Here is a 19,482-nt window from a genome sequence, read left to right as displayed (position 1 = left end):
CCCAGGAAGAGAGCCAGTTTGGTGTAGTGGTTAAGTGTGCGGACTCTTATCTGGGAGAACTGAGTTTGATTCCCCACTCCTCCACTTGCACCTGCTAGCATGGCCTTGGGCCAGCCATAGCTCTGGCAGAGGTTGTCCTTGAAAGGGCAGCTGCTGTGAGAGCCCTCTCAGCCCCACCCACCTCACAGGGTGTCTTTTGTGGGGGAGGAAGGTAAAGGAGATTGTGAGCCGCTCTGAGACTCTTCAGAGTGGAGGGCGGGATATAAATCCAATATCATCATCTTCTTCTTCTTCTACAAGGTGACTGTGCTCATAGCGGGCAGGCCCTGCCAAATGGAAGTTGATTCAGGGGCGGGCCAGACGGTAATATCGGCCCAGACATTCAGGGAACTGTGCCCGGGGAGGGAAGCCCAGTTTAGCCCATCTAAATTCTTCTTCATAGTCTGGGACTTTCAGAAGAGGAAGGTCGCAGTACTGGGAGTAGGAAATGTCCATGTCAAGTATGGCCAGTTTTCCGGCTGGCTGCCCCTAATAGTAGTCGAGGGGGACCTGTGCAGTCTACTGGGGTGGTCGTGGTTCAAGGCCCTGGGAATCAGGGTAACCGGCATCCATCACGCACCCCCCCAGACTAATTTCCAGAGGTTGTGCAAAGGATTCTCCGCCTTTTTTGACGGTAGCCTGGGTACCTACACAGGAGAACCAGTGACCCTACAACTAGACCCCAATGTGTAGCCTGTTAGATTGAAGGCCCAGCGGGTGCCCCTGGCGTTAAAGCCCAAGATAGAGGAGGAGTTGGACCGCCTCATGGCTCAAGGGGTACTGGAGCCAGTGGCGAACGCCAAATGAGAAACCCCATAGTCACTCCAGTAAAGCCCAACGGCAGCATGTGCATTTGTGCAGATTACAAATGTACAATAAACAAGGCACTGTAAGACCACGCTTATCCAGTGCCAGTGGTGGGCCATGTGTTGGCCTAGCTGGCAGGAGCTTAGATTTGTGGGAAGCTAGATTTGGCTCAAGCTTAGCAGCTTCCAGTAGACGCCGCCACCGCAGACGCACAGACTATCGTCACACACAGGGGGGCTTTCAGGGCCAAACAGCTGTAGTTCAGTATCAGCGTGGCCCCAGGGATCTTCCAGAACTTAATGGACTCTCTCCTTAAAGGCATTCCCAGGGTCCAGCTGTTCTTCGATGATGTGTTGATCGCCGCAGCCAAGGAGGAGGAATTCGCATCTCGCCTCCAAGCAGTATTACAGTGGTTCGACGGGGCAGGGTTGAAGGTCAAGAGAGAGAAATGTGAATTGGGGGTTACTAGCATCGACTTCCTGGGGTACAGGGTGGATGAGCAAGGGATTCACCTGGGAAGGGACAAAATCAGGGCGATTTGTGATGCACCGGCCCCCAGGAACAAGGCGGAATTACAATCATTTTTGGGACTTCTAAATTTCTACCACGCCTTCCTTCCCCACAAGGTGGCGGTAGCGGAACTTCTGCACCGCCTATTGGACAAAAGGGCTCCATGGGTTTGGGGTCGCCAGCAAGCCTCGGCATTTCAGACAGTAAAGGACATTTTGACTTCCAACAGCTTGCTGCTGCACTTTGATGAGCAGCTGCCAGTCGTCTTGGCCTGTGATGCGTCACCATACGGGGTGGAGGTGGTCTTAGCTCACGTGCTGCTGGACGGCTGCGAGGTCCCGGTGGCATACTATTCCCGAACCTTGCAAAAGCCGGAGTGCAATTACGCGCAGATTGACAAGGAGGTTTGGCTATAGTTGCAGGGGCAAAGACATTTCATGACTATTTGTACGGCCGGCCCTTCACAGTACACACAAATCACAAGCCCTTGCTAGGACAGCCAGACGCTGCAAATGCTTTCACCGCAGGTCTTGCGGTGGTCCATCTTCCTTGCAGGGTACCAGCACGGCCTGTGCTACCGACCGGGGAAGGCGATGGACCATGTGGATGCGTTGAGCCAACTGTTGCTGCTTTCCATGGACCCAGATCCTGCCCTGGCTTACCAGATCATGTCGTTGAAGTCCCTTCCAGACTGCCCGGTACATGCTATTGACATTGCCCGATGCTCCAAGAAAGACAAGATCCTCTCGTGGGTCCTGGACTGGGTGTGGAGGGGATAGCTGGTGGGCCGGGTGGGGTCAGAATTCTTTGCATTTGTATCCCGCTGGGATGAATCGTCTGTGCACAAGGGTGTCTGTTGTGGGAAAAAAGGGTGGTGGAACCCTCGGTTTTAAGGCAGCGGGTCCTCAGTGCACTACACGAGACACACACTGATATTGTGCGCGTGAAGGTGCTAGCCCGCAGTTATGTCTGGTGGCCAGGGATCGATGATGCCATTGAGTCCTGGGTAGCTCATTGCCAGCCATGACAGGAGACTCGGCCAGCTCCGCCTAGAGCCCCAGGTCAACCGTGGGAACACACACAAAACCCCTGGGCCTGCCTGCATTTAGATTTTGTGGGGCCCTTCCAGGGACAGGTATTCTTCTTGATCATAGATCCCCACTCCAAGTGGCTACAGGTAATCCCAATAGCATCCACTTTCACCAGGGCAGCACTAGGGGCACTCCAAACAGTTTTTGCCACACACAGGTTGCCAGACACCCTTGTTTCAGACAGCGATACGGCATTCACTTTGGCCGAGTTCCAAGACTTTTGTGGTCGAAATATAATAAAGCATATAAGGTCGCTCCCCTTCCATCCCACCACAAACGGCCAAGCGGAGCGGATGGTGCAGGCTATCAAAGGATCGCTCCGCCGCATCATCCAGGGCGACTAGGAAGCCCGCCTAGCCGAATAACTGCTCGCCCAACACTACACCCCTAGTACGGTAACTGGCCGAAGCCCAGCGGAACTGCTCATGGCTTAACACATTACTAGACCGCATGCACCTGGACCAGGCCCCAAACCTACAGGAAGTACTGGAGACGGTCCGGTCGCCCAAAGGGTTCGACACAGGGTACCTGGTGTTCGCTAAAAACTTGGAAGGGGGAGCAGCATGGATACCGGCCCGGGTCTCCAGGGTACTGGGGGCCGTAATGTATGAGGTCACCTCAGAAGACGGATTCACCATGAGGCGACACATAGAGCAGTTACGGCCCCGCGAGGCACCGGAGGGCAGGGTAGCAAGCCCCGATGCCTCACCGGCCAACAGTCCGGAGGTGGAGACGGAAGAAGCGATTGCCCCGATGGCCGCGGCTCAACAAACACCTGCGCCGCAAGGGGAATTGGAACATCCGGCCAGACCCGAGCATCAGGAAGACCCTTAACCACTGGCCAAGGCTACAACGCTACCGGGCTTCCAGCCCGCTGCACCCGAGGCCGCAACCTCCCCGCCTGTGGCCCCAGAACTCAGAAGGTCAACATGCGAGCGGTGCAAGCCAGTGTACCTACAGGACTACGTACAATAGGGTTTGTGAACTTAGGGGGGAGGAATGTTATGTATGTGCCTTAAAGTATGTACTTCCTGCTGGCTCCTTGGAGCCAGGAAAGCAGAGCTTGGGGACTGTATAACAATGGCTAGTGGGATCCAAATACCTGCCGCCCTGCACCAATCACAGACCCCTGCCTGTTTGAATGAACCAATGGTAAGATAGCGCGGGAGATTAGAGTTGTATATAGGTTTGGCCCACAGGCTCTTCACCATGCTTCCCTTAATAAACAGCTGTCCTCATTATCTCGTCTCTGCAATGCTTTGAACCCACTATATTATAGGCCTCCTCCCCTATAAGTCCAAAGCTGCCTTTTCTACCAGCCCTGCCCAGTTCCTGTGCTTTTGAATGGCTGCTGGCACACAGATATTAAGCCAGCAAAGCTTTTCCTCAATTGTTCCATCTTACTGCTAGGAAAAGCTTTGCTGGCTTAATATCTAAAGAGACACAAAAGCAGGGGTGGAAAGAAATGCGAGGATTCGTTTTATACCTTCTGCACCCATTGGAGAACTCTGCAGGAAAAAAGCTGGTTCCCCACCAGATGGCTACACATACTTTTGAATGATAGTCCCCTCGATCCTGAACAATTACTCAAAAATCATATGCATATAGGGTTGCCAAGTCTCCCGTGCCACCAGTGGGGGATAGGGGGGTAGGGTTGCCAGGTCCAGGTTGGGAAACTCAGAGATTTGGGGATGGAACTTGGGGAGAACAGAGACTTCTGTGGGGTGCAGTGCCATACAGTCCATCCTCCGAAACATCCATTTGCTCCAGGGGAACTAATCTCTGTGGTCTGGAGATAAACTGTAATTCCTGGGGATCTCCAGGTCCCACCTGGACACTGGCATCCCTATAATGCATATCAGGACCTTTTTTTGTAGCAGGAACTCCATTGCATATTAGGCCACACACCCCTGATGTAGCCAATCCTCCAGGAGCTTACAGGGGTCTTAATACAGGGCCTACTGTCAGCTCCAGGAGGACTGGCTACATCAGAGGGTGTGGCCTAATATGCAAAGGAGTTCCTGCTACAAAAAAGCTCTGATGCATATGGAGTTGCCAATCCTCATGTGGGGGCAGGGGACCCCCCAGTTTGGAGGCCTTCCCCCCCCCCCCGCTTCAGGGTCATCAGAAAGCAGGGGGAGGGAGGGAAATGTCTGCCGGGCACTCCATTATTCCCTATGGAGACTGATCCCCATAGGGTATAATGGAGAATTGATCCGTGGGTATCTGGGGCTCGGGGGGGGGGTAGATGCACCAGATTTGCAGCATAGCATCTGATACCTCTCCTCTAAGCACCTCCAAGGTTCAAAAGGATAGGACCAGGGGGTTCGCTTATATGAGCCCCAAAAGAAGGTGCCCCTATTTTTATTTCCAATAGAAGGAAGGCATTTAAAAGGTGTGCGGTCCCTTGAAATGTGATGGCCGGAACTCCCTTTGGAGTTCAATTGTGCTTGACACATCCTTGGACCCAGCCTATATTTTGACCCCTGAACTTCCTCACTCTCTTTCCTTCTTCCTAACATGTACCCTTGCCTCTCCCCCCTGCCCCACTCCTTTGCACTCACCGTGCCGTGGGCAAGAGTCCAGCAGTTCTGGAGGTCCCAATTCCAAATGGAAATTCTTGTTCTTTTCATATTCCTCGTCGTCAATAATTTTGATTTCAATGTATCTCCTAGGAAGGAAAGAGAACATCCGCTCCCGTAGGGGAGGGCAATAATTGGGCCGTCAGTCATTCAGTCCAGAGCATAAACAATGTGAGAAGCTGTCTTCCCTAAGTGGTTGCCAATTTTTGTTTCCTAGCTTTGCTTCGGTGCTTTTTTATAGCAGCTTGATGTGCAGAAATGCAGCAAGTGAAGCTTTTCCCTTCACCCGCTACATATCAGCGAGCCAAGCTGTTGTTCCAGACACAAGATTGGGACTTTTTTAAAAAAAGTACTAAAACTGATAATGCGCAATTTTTCAATCACCTGTGAATTATCATCCTCCCTTATTTACAAGTGGTAAGGAAGTATGCATATGCTAAGATATATCTCGGAAAACTTTTCCAGGTCCAGAAACAGGGAAAGTTTGATCTGCCTTCTGTCTATTTCATTTTCATCCCACCTTCTTTCCTCTAAGGAGCTTAAAGTGGTGTACTTGGTTATCTCTTCTCTTCATATTAGTCCTATAACAGGGGGGCCAAACTCGGGTTCCATCTTCGGGAGAGGTGACAATCTCAGCAGCTTGCTCGTGCACCCATCCCACAAAACTTTCCTCACGCTTAGTCATGTCTGCCACCCCTCAGTGGCTCGCTCGCACTAGTGCCCCCCCATGCACGGTTGCTCCTCCGTGCCACTGTCTAATCGCAAACGCCTGTTCACATCTCTTCATGCTCACACCTCTCCGCCTCACGTCAGCTTGTGGCTTGCCAGCCGCTCGCTCACCCACACGCTTTAGTGCTCTCCCGCAGCTGCCGTCGGCCAAACTGGGCCACTTTTCCCTTCTCGTACAATTAGGTCAGAGCCTGTCAAATTCAGAGCTAGAGGTTGCTGCAGTGGTGCTTGGCGGGTGAAAGATTAACATTTCCAGAAATTAATGCCATGTGCCTGATGACATGGGGGGGGGAGGGAAAGGGGGGGCAAGATTGGTGACAGGGAGTCAGCTTACATAGACATTTATGGGGCAAAGATTTCTGACTGTGTGGTGGAAGTCCAACAGACAGTCTTGAACTGGCATGGCCGTGTAATTTGTAAGATTGCATGCAAGGGTGCTTTTGAGCATGGGCAGAGTGCCTGTTTTAAAAGACACACACTCACACACATATATATATATGGCACATATATATATGGCTCTTTTTTTAGCAGGAATGCACAGGAACACAGTTCTGTCTGCCTTGGTGTCGGGGTGTGTGGCCTAATATGCAAATGAGTTCCTGCTGGACCTTTTCTACACAAAAAGCCGTGTGTGTGTGTGTGTATAAATATAAATAAAAAGGTAAAGGTAGTCCCCTGTGCAAGCACCGCATATTGCCATTTCTGAGTTTCTGATCTCTTTGTGCTCTCCTTCGCCATTTCAATTTTGATAGCCCTTTTTATTATTCATGACATTTTAATTTTAATGTTGTTCTTTTGCTATTCTGCTGCTTTTGTTTATCAACGCCGAGCTGCCTCAGGGGCCCCTTAATTGGAGGGAAAGGAGGGGTGAAAAAATGTTTAGCGAAATTAAGGCCTCCAGCCAGGATGTCAAAATTAATTTATGATAGAAAGAATTGTATTAGAACACAAACTGACACAATTATTGAAAAAAAGAGATGGTTGACAATGCTCTGGAGCCATATAATTCCAAGGGAACATCTATCATTATTTTTCCGTTCTACCTTTCCCCCCTCTATTTATGGCTGTTCTTGCATAACATTCACTTCTGTGTCTTTATCTGCGTATTTTTATTCTCTCTGTGTATGTGTGGACAAGTTCTATACATGCAGATTATTGTTTGAAGGCTTACCAAACGGCTGGAAGTAGGGTTGCCAGGTCTGTATTGGAAAATATCTGGGGACTTTGGGAGTGGATCCAGGAGAGGGTGGGGTTTGGAGAAGGAAGGGGCCTCAGCATGGTACGTTGCCATAGAATCCACCTTTCAAAGCAGCCATTTTCTCCAGGAGAGCTGATCGCTGCCAACTGGAGATGGATTGTAAAAGTGGGAGATCTCCAGGCCCCACCTGGAGGCTGGCAACTAGCTGGAAGAGGCAACAGGGGCAGCTGCTCTGGACCCTTTGATGGGGGGGGGCACCCACACTCCTCCCACAGCAACGTGGGGAAACGAATAAAAAGAGCAGGCCGCTGCTGCCCCCTCTCACTGCCATCTTAACTGCAGCTCAGGCTACCCGCTTATACGTAGCAACAGAGGAGCAGAGTGTGTGCAGACTCTTATCTGGGAGAACCGGGTTTGATTCCCCACTCCTCCACTCGCACCTGCTGGAATGGCCTTAGGTCAGCCATAGCTCTGGCAGAGGTTGTCCTTGAAAGGGCAGCTGCTGTGAGAGCCCTCTCCAGCCCCACCCACCTCACAGGGTGTCTGTTGTGGGGGAGGAAGGTAAAGGAGATTGTGAGCCGCTCTGAGACTCTTCGGAGTGGAGGGCGGGATATAAATCCAATATCTTCTTCTTCTTCTTCATCAGTGGCTATTAGCCACAGTGTGTGTGTGTGTGTGTGTATAAATTTTTTTTGGCCACTGTGTGACACAGAGTGTTGGACTAGATGGGCCATTGGCCTGATCTAACATGGCTTCTCTTATGTTCTTATGATGCTAACTCTGGGTTAGGAAATGCCTGGAGATTTGGGGTTGGAGCCTTGGAAGGATGGGGCTTAGAGAAAGGCAGATCCTCCTCAGCTGCCTATAATGCCCTCTAAAGCAGCCATTTTCTCCACAGGACGTGATTGCTGTAGTCTGGCACCCGTTCTAATTCTGGGAGATCACCAGACCCCACCTGAAGATTGGCAGCCCACTAAGCCACTCACACCCATCCAGTCAGGGACCACGGCAGCTTCTCCTGTCTGCTCCACAGCCCTGTAGCTAAGAGTCAAAGAGGGAGGGGGCTGTAGGAGGGGGGTCATGGGGGTGAGAGCAAGAAGCTCGAGAGGCTGGGGGCCACCCCTCTCCCTTCCCCCTCCAGTGTGATTTAAATTGCATGTAAGCTCCGATTCTTCTTCTGCACCCTCCCCATTTCCCTGCTTTCCTGTGCCCTTCCCCAACCGGGAGCAGCAGGGAACTTGCACCGCTTGTACACGCTGGCTGGGGGAGACATGTCCTGGCCGCCCTCCTCCCCCCCTCCACATCCTGAAAGGACTCTAGGTGCCCTTGCAGCCTGTGCAATCTAGGGGCCTCTCCTCCCAGAACTTACTATTCAGGCTCATGGTGGTGGAAAACAAGGCAGCACATGAAGCCCCCAACTCTTTATGGCCGGACTAAGGACTGCTGAGAGCAGGGGGTAGGGCTGGCTGCCTACTTACCCACCCAGCTTTTGGAATCTGGCCCCCTTCAACTCTGCTCAGAGTTCTTCAGGGGAGAGCTTGCTGGTGCCACTACCTGCTTCATGTGCTGAGGCTAGGGTTCCCAAGCCCCTGCTGCCTCTGGCAGCTATTGTACCATAGAGTTTTCCCTCCAAAATCGTTAGAGCATCTGGGAAAACCATAGAGTTTTCCTGGAAACGCTTAGAGCAGCCAGCGAGTGACTTCACTGGCACAATTATGTCATTTCCGGGTGACATCATTGCGGCGTCGGGGGAGGCTCCCCCTGCTGGCCCAATGTGGGCTGGCAGGTTGGGAACCTCCAGGGTGGGAGAACCCCACCCGGCCCGGAAACTTGGCAGCCCTAGCTGAGGTGATCGGGGTGAGGGGTTCCGAGGGGGAGGGGGCCCATAAAATCTACAAGGCGGCTGAGTCCTCTGGGCCCCATGGGGCGCTACAGGCCTGCTGCTTTGTCAAAGGCTCGGGCAGCAGTTTTCTGGCAGTGGCTCCCAACCAGTCTTCCACAGCTTCCCCTTGCTTGGCCTTGGCAGAGGGGTCAGGCCTTGGGTTGGGCGCGGGGGTATCAGTGATTCTGGGACCCCATCCTGAACTTCTGCCTTAGAATCACCAAGACTGCCCCCGGCCTCTCCAGAGCTGCTAGGAGGATTTGGAAGACAGGAGGTTTTTTCATTTTGTCTTTTTGCAGAAATAGCTTCTGGCATACCATCACTGAGGATCTATGTGGTTTAGCGGTGAGTGTCAGACTGGGGAAACTTAGGTTCAAATCCCTTCTGAGCCATAAATATTCAAAGGCACTCTTGCAACAGTCACTCTCTCATAAACCAGATTGACTTCACAAGGTTGTCATAAAATGGCGGGAGGGGGCACTATGTATGTTGCCCTAAGCACTATGGAGGAGGAGATGGGCAGGGGAGGGGATGTAATAGATTCTTTTTAATGATGCAAGGAATCAGTGCAGAAAGAGGGACTGGTTCTTTGTTCCCCTTGGGCTAAACTAGATGTGACAGTATTTTCATGGCTGTTGTGAGGACGCCTTCACAATTTTAAAGTCATTTTGAAATGCTGCAGGGACATGATCCAGATTGGGCCCATAGGGCAGTTGGCTGAGGTAATCTTGTCACCCCCTCCTCAGGGGCCTTATCAAATGCCAAAATGGCCACAACTCCCCCAGCTGTTTCAGCATTTTGAAAAGGAGGCACGGGGAGACAGGAGTGCCATGCTGTGGGCCCAATTAGGATTGGTCCCTCATGACATTTTTAAAAATGAGTTTTAAATGGTAGCTGTGTCCTCATAGCGGCCATGAGGATGCCTTCACATCTAACTTAGCCCTTTGATTTAAAAACCTGGTTCTCCCATCCTAGATTTCTTCCATTTGCTCCAGCCTGCGATAACAGAAGATATCATTGCAAACCAATGAGTTAAATGGTTAGGCTAGGAGTTGTGTGGGCTTTCCCACATTTTTCTGTTGGCTCTGTCCCCATACTGCTTCTTTTTATTCCCTGATTTCTGCATGCATTTTTGTGCCTTTACTTTTTACATTGTGTGTTTTCCACCTGTACCCCCCTACCAGCTCTTTTGCACCATGATGTTTTTCTGGAAGCCAGTTTTGAGTTGGCTTTTTCCAAGTACATAACGTTTCTTTTGGTTTTCTTTGTTCTATCAACCGCCAACCCAGTTTTCAGTGATAGGACTGTCATCACTGTTAAACCACTCCCTCTCCCCCACAGATGAGTGATTTAAGTTTTTAAAAATGGCCATAAGAGAGCAATATAACACTTAGTGTGTTAATGATAGTTTAAGCATGTTCTCAGAATTCCCAGCTTTCATTTTTTAACGGTATGGTAAGTCTCCAGCTTTTCCCCTCACCGAGATATAAGAAAAAAGAAACCTCTCTGGAAAATACTAGAGACTTACTTTTAAAAACCTACTTAAACTGTCATTGCAATACAACAATGTTATGTAGCAATCTTACAGCCATTTTAAAAAACAAATAAGGGAGGTGCTATTAAGCCACCAATAACGCTACTAATGACAAAAGCACCCTCCCTTGAAAATCCTCATTATTTAAGCCACATGCAGAAGAAAATAAACTGATTCCACAACTGTAAAAATACACAGGAAGGCAGACATGCAGAAGAACCCTGCCCAAACCAATCCTGATGCTTGTGGATCAACTCCCAAGAAAATTAGAAGTAACTCCAACACGTGGAAAAGGTCTCTCTGTGTTAAGTGCCATCAAGTCTCTTCCAACTTAGGGCACTTATGGTTACTTAAAAGTGGGGGTGTGATATTCAGCTTGTGATCTCCTTTGTTTTAAAGAAATGGTGCACCTAATAGATCTTTTGTTAAGTTTTTTTAATCTGAGACAATGGGTTAAAAGTTTATATTTGCAATTTTGGGTTTACATGGAACATCTTTTTTTGCTAAAGCAATACAGTATCAAACCTTTTGGAAATTTTTTTTCTCTTGTAATTTTTGTTTAGTACATCTCATACCAGGAGCATGTGGTCTTCAAGTGTTACATCTGACAGTTTTCTATCTTACTTTGAACTGCTTCCCAATTTTTCATTCATTTAAATCTGAAAATACCTTTTGTTGTTGGTACTGAATTTTTATTTTTTGAAAAGAACAGTGTTTTAAAATTCTACCTCACAAATTTTGGTTCCTACAAGACCTCTTTTCATTTGAAGTTATAGCATGTGTTATAGAAGAACCCTGTACCCTTCCTTGGGTAAAACTACCCTCTCACTGTGCTTCTTCTCTCTTAAGTCTTGAGAAACTAATACTTTGTTTTACCAGTGACCCAGTTATTCTCAGTGTCATGTGTCCCATACAAATACCTTTTCTAGATTTGTTGGTAATTCACTAGGCAGAATTCCTGAAAACTCTTGGTTTTCATTAGAAATGTGGACTTTAATAATGTTCTGCATCCCTCAAATGTATATCTTCATTTGCTCTCTTAATGTCATTAGTTATGTTCCATCTATGAACTGTGCATGTCAATCTTCCTATTTAGCTATTTGGTGAACCTCTTACCTGTGGAGGGAGGCATCTACATGCTTATCTATCTTATTTTATGCCTCCATCTATAGTATCTTGTTAGAGCTTGACCATTTCTGAGTGTTTTGTTTAGAAAATCCTTTCTATGTTTCATGTTCTTACCACGGTAGGACTCCAATTCTGCTTGATTTTGTGTTTCAATCCAGTCTCCAGTCCTGGCCAGGCTTGCTACTGGATAACACATTTCTATTTGCTAGTTTTAAGTTTCTACCTCTGCTTTATTTCAACCTTCTTCGTCAAGGTGCATGTTTTAGCACCCTGCTTTATGCATCAGTTTTGAATTATATCTTTGCACTGCCCCACACATCTCCTTGGCTATGCAAGCTCCTTACTGGGTTTTCTCCTAAGTTCATATATATAGTGCATGTTCATCATTATATAGTAGTAAGAATTGCTGGTATGTCTGCTAAGAATTGTTTGTTTAAGGATTAACTATTATTTGCTTTTAGGATTTTGTTGTTAAAGTTTGTTGAAACCCACTCTCACACCTATGTGAGACCCACAGAACAAGTTTTGGATGAGCTGGCACAGAGAAAAATGGGATTCAGTGGGACTTGATCACCCCACTGATTTCCAGTGGTTTAAATTCTCTGATCCAGTTCTCTAATCATTTTGGGTCTGATCCCTCACATACATGTATGTTAAAGTTGGCATTGTTCTATTGAGGTCTCAGTTTTGTTTTGTTTGTTTTTGAAGTTTTTCTTATTTTTGACAATTTCATATATTGCAAAGCTATAGCAAAAGTTTTTCTTCCCTTTTTGTGACCCTTTTCATAATCCAGGGGTAACCCCAACTCTGGTAATCTCTTCTTGGAGCTCCAATCTTGTGCACAATTTCATGTTTTCTTTTTTAAAATTCATATCTGTTGCAACAAAGTAAAAAGCCTCCCATGAACCTCTAGGTGCAAGCTTTCTATATGGATGTGCACTAGCCGGAATCATTAGAAGCAGTGCATAGGTTTATATTGTGGATTTGTGTTCTGCATAATGTATGGTGTATGAAATCTGCCCTTTAACATTGGAAGGGCAGAGACCTTGTCAAACTGAAACTCCATGTGAGGAGGAGGAAGTCTCCAGTCCAAAGCAAGTATGGTAATTCAGCTAATGTCTGCAACCCTATTTCAACAGGGTTGGACTCAAGTTATGGCAATCTGTGGACAGCCAAGGAAAGCTTTTAAGGGGAAAAGCACCTACTATTGTTGTTTTGTGTGTTTGTTTCTCTAAGTATGTTTTCCAGGCTCTTCCATATCTACCCAGAGGTCCTGAAATTTGCCTGGCCATGCCTCATTGATGGTGGAAGGAAGGCCTCCCCCAGAATCCCATCCAAACTGAGTTGTGGAGAAAACTAATTTCCAGGGAAATTCCTCTGCCTAGCAAAAGGCTAGTTGCCCCAGCTGATCACAACAGCAGCCCCACTGCCACTTCCAAGTTGTGTTTTCAGAAAAAGAATTCCTTTTGGCTGCAATAAAAACAGATTTCCCTGCGAAAAGACTGTCATGCATAAAGCACACAAACCCTCCATGAGCTCAAGAAAGAAGACCTTTTGTTAGACTAAGAGAGGAGGGGAACAAGGAATTAGTCAGGAAATGGTTTTTCTATTGTAAATAATGTGGCCAAATGTGGGCTGCTGCAACTGGCAATGTTGCCAAGTATGTCTGAATGTGTGTATCTTAATCACCCAGGCTACAACAAGGTGTTTGCCATAAAGGCACATGAGTTGATCCAGTTTATAGCATGTCACTTGCATATGTAAGTCTCAAGACCTTGTGAGAGATGTAGAGGTTGTTACACCAACTGGGAGCAGTGACCATAATGCCATAAAGTTCAGCATTCAGATCAATGGAAAGTTACCCCTAAAGATGACAATAATAACATTTAATTTCAAAAGAGGGAATTTGACAAAAATGAAGGGAATTGTAAAAAAGAAGCAGATGGGGAAAGCCAAGAGAGTTGAATCCCTAGAGGATGCCTGGAAGCTATTTAAACCCATACTAATTGAAGCCCAAATAGAATGTATTCCACAGGTGAGGAAAGGCACTGCAAAGTCTAGAAGAAGGCCTGCATGATTAACAACACAAGTCAAGGAAGTTATAAAAAGTAAAGAGGTGTCTTTTAAAAAAAGAAAGATCTGCCCCAATAAATTAAACAGGAGAGACCAAAGGCTCTGGCAAAAGAAATGTAAGTTGCTAATTAGGCATGCAGAAAAGATTTTAAGAAGCAGGTTGCTAAAAGCACCAAGACAAACAATAAACTTTTAAAATATATATCCAAAGCAGAAAACTAGCCAGAGAAGTGGTGGGGCCTTTGGATGACAAAGGAATAAAAAGATTGCTATAGAAAGATGGGGAGATGGCAGATAAGCTCAATGACTATTTTGCTTCTGTGACACTGTGGAAACTGTGGGGCACATAGCAACACCACAGCCTCTATTCTCAGGAAGGGAGTCTGAAGAACTGAGCCAATTTCAGGTGAGCAGAGATGAAAATCTAGACAAGTCTCCAGGTCCTGAGAACTCAGATGTGAGCCAGGATGCTGGACTAGATGGACCATTTGTCTGGTCTAGCAGGGCTCTTCTTTTGTTTTTAACCCAATTAATTTATTACCTCCAAAACATCCTAACATTAACAGTCTTGCTCAGATCTTGCAAACTGAGAGCCATCACTTCCTTGATTGAATCAATCCATATCATGTTGATTTTTCCTCTTGCTGCTGCCTTTCAACTTTTCCCAGCATTATTATCTTTTCCTGTGACTCTTGTCTTCTCATAAAGTGATCAAAGTACAATAGCCTCAGTTTAGTCATTTTAACTTCTAGTGAGAGTTCAGGCTTGATTTGATCTAGAATACACTTATTTGTCTTTTTGGTGGTCCATGGTATCCATAAAACTCTTTTCCAAAGACCCAGGTTCAAATCCCCATTCAACAGTATAACTATGAAGAAAGGCAAAAAAGCTTGGGGCTCTTTAGCACAGCACTAGCACTTTTATTACTAATTAATTAATCAATTTTAAACTTATTAGAATTTTAACGTTAAATGTAACTTTGTTGTTTTGTTGTTTTTGTATAATTGAATGATGTTGTCAGCCGCCCTGAGCCTGCTTCGGCGGGGAGGGCGGGATATATAAATAAAAATTACCTTTAGCCTGGAGAAATGACGACTGAGGGGTGACGTGATAGAAGTTTACATGGGATAGAGAAGGTAGAGAAAGAAGTACTATTCTCCCTTTCTCACAATACAAGAACTTGTGGACACTCGATGAAATTGCTGAGCAGTTGGGTTAGAACGGATAAAAGGAAGTACTTCTTCATCCAAAGGGTGATTAACACATGGAATTCACTGCCACACGAGTTGGTGGTGGTTACAAGCATAGACAGCTTCAAGAGGGGATTGGATAAATGTATGGAGCAAAGGTCCATCAGTGGCTTTTAGCCACAGCTTATCGTTGGAACGTTCTGTCTGAGTAGTGATGCTCTGTATTCTTGTGCTTGGGGGGGGGGGGCAACAGTGGGAGGGCTTCTAGTGTCCTGGCCCAAACTGATGGACCTCCTGATGGCACCTGGTTTTTTTTGGTCACTTTGTGACAGAAAGTGTTGGACTGGATGGGCCACTGGCCTGATCCAACATGGCTTCTCTTATGTTCTCATTGGGTGACTGGGCCAGTCACTCTCTCAGCCTCCCCTGCCTCACAAGCTGTTTTGAGGATAAAACGGAGGCAAGGAGACCCACATACATCTTCCTAAATGCCTTGGTAGGAGGACAGGATAAACGTGACAGATGGATGAACCAGCCCTTTAATACCAGTGTTTATAATTCTGTCCCATCCCCCACAATCATCAGCTCATATGGAACACAATTAAGCACGGTCACCTTTAAGTGTTTCCAGGATCTTGCCCTTTCTACTGCACCTTCAACTAGTCACATGGACTATTTAAGGCAGGCATGTCGAACTCATTTGTTATGAGGACTAGATCTGACATAAATGAGACCTTGCCAGGCCATGTCGGGCAGGGCCATGTGTGTACCTATTCAAGACTGGGTAGCAGAGATTTAAACTTTATAATGGACACAGACAAATACAATTAAAGATTTAAAAAAAACCTTAAAATGAAACATGCTTAAAACATTAGCTCTCATTGGTCTTAAAGGTGCTTTCTTTGTATTTCTCCCAGGAGATCCAGGGAACTGGGCAAAGGAAGTTCTGGCTCTTTCCCTCCCTCCCTAGGGGACCAGGAGGGGGAGGAGCCTCAACCAATGGAGAAAATAGAGGTTTTGTTCTATAGCTCCTGTGCAATTGAGCAAGCCTTGCAAAGCAAACAGCAATGCTGAATGAAGCAAGAGAGAAGGAGAAGGAAGCAGACAAGAGACAGTTGCTTGGGGGCCTGATAGGAACCCTCTGGGGGCCCCCGAGTCGCATGTTTGACACCCCTGATTTAAGGGGCCAAGCTTTTCTAAACGCTTTCTCTCTGTGGCAGGAACAGCTTTCGGTAGCCATGTCAGAGAAGATGGAAATTAGTTCTCAGCTTCTCATGATCACAACAAATGTAAATAGTTTTAAAGAGCAATCATTCACAGCATTTTCTTTCTTCACCATAATAGGCGGCATGCCGACAAATTGCATGTTGGTATCAGTTCTGCCTTTCTCTTTGTTCTCCAAACACACTGCTTATTTTATATAGATAACTTTCAAAACAGCACATGTCTGATTATGAGTTTGTAGAATCTTTCGGGCTCAAGTGCCGTGTTCTAGAGAAAGTTTTCCTTCCAGACGTTTCGTTCTCAGCTGCGGAGAATATCCTCAGTGGCGTTGCAGCCGGAGCAGGCGCTCTGACCTTCTTGGCTGCTGCCGGAGCAGGCGCTCTGACCTTCTTGGCTGCTGCTGGAGCAGGTGCTCTGACCTTCTTGGCCACTCAATGCACAGCAGCCAAGAAGGTCAGAGCGCCTGCTCCGGCTGCAACGCCACTGAGGATGTTCTCCGCAGCTGAGAACGAAACGTCTGGAAGGAAAACTTTCTCCAGTAGAACACGGCACTTGAGCCCGAAAGATTCTACAAACCCTAATGATGTTACCAGCCATGAAAACCTGAAATCTTTGATGTCTGATTATGCTTTCTTTATTCACTCTTTTTTATTTTTAACCACCCTGAAAACCTTTATAAAGTTGCAAACCTATGCTGGGGATGGAGGGAAAAGATAAGTTAATGACAACTCAGGTGCTAGCCAATTGCTGCTCTCTACAGCTGCCTAATGGAAGCCACAGCCTTCTGTTTGCAAGACCTGAGCAAGGCTGTTAATGATGCGAAGTTTTGGAGGTCATTAATTAATAAGGTTGCCATAAGTTGGAAGCGACTTGACAGCACATAACACACACATACATAGCTGACTTTTCTCTGACTCAGACTGCACAACGCTACAAACTTGCAACGCTGGTTTGTTCCAGGGTTCACCCCAGGAGACAAAAGAATACATTCACACTAGATTTGGTGAAGAGGCTTCCATTCCAGGCCTGATTTTTTAAAATTGTGATGTGTCCTTAACCCAATCACATGAAACGACCATCTCCATCACCACCCACTAGCTTCCTCAGCCAATCTTTCTCACCCTTCATTGTCCTCACACAGTGCCCTTCCCGTGCCTTCTCAGCCCCACCCCTTCTCCCGTTTCTCACATGGTCTCATCATTCTGGAACTCCACCTTGCCGGCTACTTCCTCGTAGTCCTCTCCAGCTTTAGCGGTGCCCTCAATGGTGTGGAAAGGAATGGCCACTCGCCCACGGGCCCCTGAGGTCCTCAGCACTTTGATGCGCACAGCCCCCACGCTCTCGCTCACCCGCATGGAGGCCCCCTCGAAGGTGAAAATGCCAGCGTGGTCGTCGTCAAAGATTGTGACGGTGGCCATCTTGGAGGGCCCAAGGCAGGCTTTGGGGGGTGTCTCAGGGCTTGGCTCAGCCCATCCAGCCCGCACATTGCTGAGGTGAACATAGAAGTATTCGTCCTCTTCAAAAATGTCATCATCAATTATTCCAACCCGCACCTCTTTGTGAGTCTCTCCCGACTTGAAAAGTAAAGTGCCCTCAGCAAATTCATAGTCTGAACCGGCGTTAGCCGTTCCATCTTCTGTGCGGAAGTCCACTCGTAGTGTGACGCGGGATGGGTCCCCCCCTCGCCGGGCCACCGTCAGCACTACCGAGCCGCAGTTCTCAAAGCACTGGTAATGGGATGGCTCAAAGCTGACTTTGGTTATTGACTCATCCTCTTCTGCATGCACTTCCTGCATGCTGACTGCTTTGCGGGCCTGATCAGCCGCATGCTTTTTGAGGATGTTCCCTGCTCCGATCATCATGCGAGTGGCTTGAATGCGGTAGAAGGCTCGGCTTTTCTGCTGTTGGACCAGCACATGATAATTGGCCATCTCAATAAGTTGTTCCATGTCCTTTTCTGGATGTTTCTGCTTGAGATCCCGCAAAGTGCGGGCCATATCCCGACGAGCTTCCTCATCTTGGTCCTTAGTCCCTTCCATGAGACCCTCAGAGCCTTCTTTGAGCGAGTTATCCATCTCCATGTCCAGTTTGGGGTATCCGCTTTCACCCTCTGTCTCAATGATGAGTCCCCGAGCTTTGTCAGTACGGTACTTCTTGTGAACATACTTATAGAACAGGAGTCGCCGGTCAGCCGCCCATGCCTGGATCACACACAGAGGGAAGAAGAGGAAAGTCAGGAAGCCTTCCCACAATTCCACTTCACCAGGGGAGAACCAGGCCAGGATAAGATACAGCCAGATGTAGGCAAAGACACTCCATGCCGCAGTGACAAAAAAGACCCGCAAATGTTTGATGCGCCGTACCTCCCCATCAGGGACCACGTGGACGCAAACAGCGATTATAATGAACATGTTGAAGGCAGCGCTACCGACAATAGTGCTGGGCCCCATGTCTCCAGCGTAGAAGTTATGGCCCACAATCTCAATGATGGAGAGGAGGATCTCAGGAGCTGAGGAACCAAGGGCCATCAAGGTCAAGTTGGAGACAGTCTCATTCCAGATGCGGATAGTAGTGGTCGTGGTCTCTCCATTGGGCTTCTTGATAGTGATCTCCTTCTCTTGTGAGGTAATGACTTCAATGGAGGCCATGAAGCGGTCAGCAATGATAGACATGCCCAGGAACATGTAGATCAGTGCCACAAAGTAAACAATGGCTCGTGCCACTTTGTCACCCACTGAGGGGTTCTGGGGGAGCCACACTGGCAGGATCACGCCTTCCTGGCACTCGTTAGCCTCCTTACATTTTTCAGTGTTGTTGCCACCATCTGAAGATGCCACGCCAGTCCCGGGCATGCCCAGAAAGTCATCTGCTGTCGCCTGTGGCAAGGGAAGGCATAACACCAGCAGCAGGGCTGAAGCCTTCAGCTGAGATAGGTGTGTCATGGTGAGAAAAGAGGCAGCTGTGAAGCAGAAACAGAGCATGAAAAAAAGGTGAGTGAAGGGTTGGCTTTTTGGTGCCTTATATAAAGTATCTCAATTGTCCAGAACTTGACAATGTTTTATGAGCTCTGTGCAGGAGACAATCTCATACTTGCTCACGCTTGAAAGACTCTCAGGGACTGGTTCTGGATTCCCCGACCTGACTTTCAAACCATCATCCATATATCACACTGCTAGGAATGAATTTCCTAAGAGTGCAGGACCCTGATTCAAATTGGAATAATAGTCCAGTAAAAGGCCTTCAAACCCATCCACTCCGGGTCCATTCTTTCAACTCAAAATAGCCTGTGTGGATTTAGGGTTGCCAGCCATTGATGGGATGGGAGAGAGAGGAAGGCAGGAACAAAGGGGATGATGCTGTGGCAATGGAGGGACACCATTTCCTGCATAAACCCAGAAGAGGTGTCACTGCATTAGCATGGCACTCTAGGATTCTCCCATTAACTTGATTTCTGGAGGGATTATATGCGGACATCATACAGACCGCTGTCAGAAA

The 19,482-nt window shown here is 47.6% G+C and overlaps 1 protein-coding gene across 1 annotated transcript in view; it reads right to left on the bottom strand.

Moving 5' to 3' along the window:
- Window positions 1-18,953, bottom strand: part of LOC132582817 (sodium/calcium exchanger 1-like) — a 37,085-nt gene extending 18,132 nt beyond the window's left edge. The window contains exons 1-2 of the mRNA XM_060254543.1: window positions 17,176-18,953; window positions 5,012-5,118 (exon numbers count right to left, since the gene is read on the bottom strand). Of these exons, the coding sequence (XP_060110526.1) occupies window positions 5,012-5,118; window positions 17,176-18,929 (1,861 nt within the window). The 5' untranslated portion in view covers window positions 18,930-18,953. The remainder of the gene's footprint in view (window positions 1-5,011; window positions 5,119-17,175) is intronic.
- Between the last annotated feature and the right edge of the window lie 529 nt (window positions 18,954-19,482).

The sequence above is a fragment of the Heteronotia binoei genome, chromosome 1, assembly GCF_032191835.1.
Source record: "Heteronotia binoei isolate CCM8104 ecotype False Entrance Well chromosome 1, APGP_CSIRO_Hbin_v1, whole genome shotgun sequence".
Classification (NCBI taxonomy): Eukaryota; Metazoa; Chordata; class Lepidosauria; order Squamata; family Gekkonidae; genus Heteronotia; species Heteronotia binoei.
Note: the sequence above shows the minus strand (reverse complement) of the source record. Positions and strands in the feature narration are given on the sequence as shown.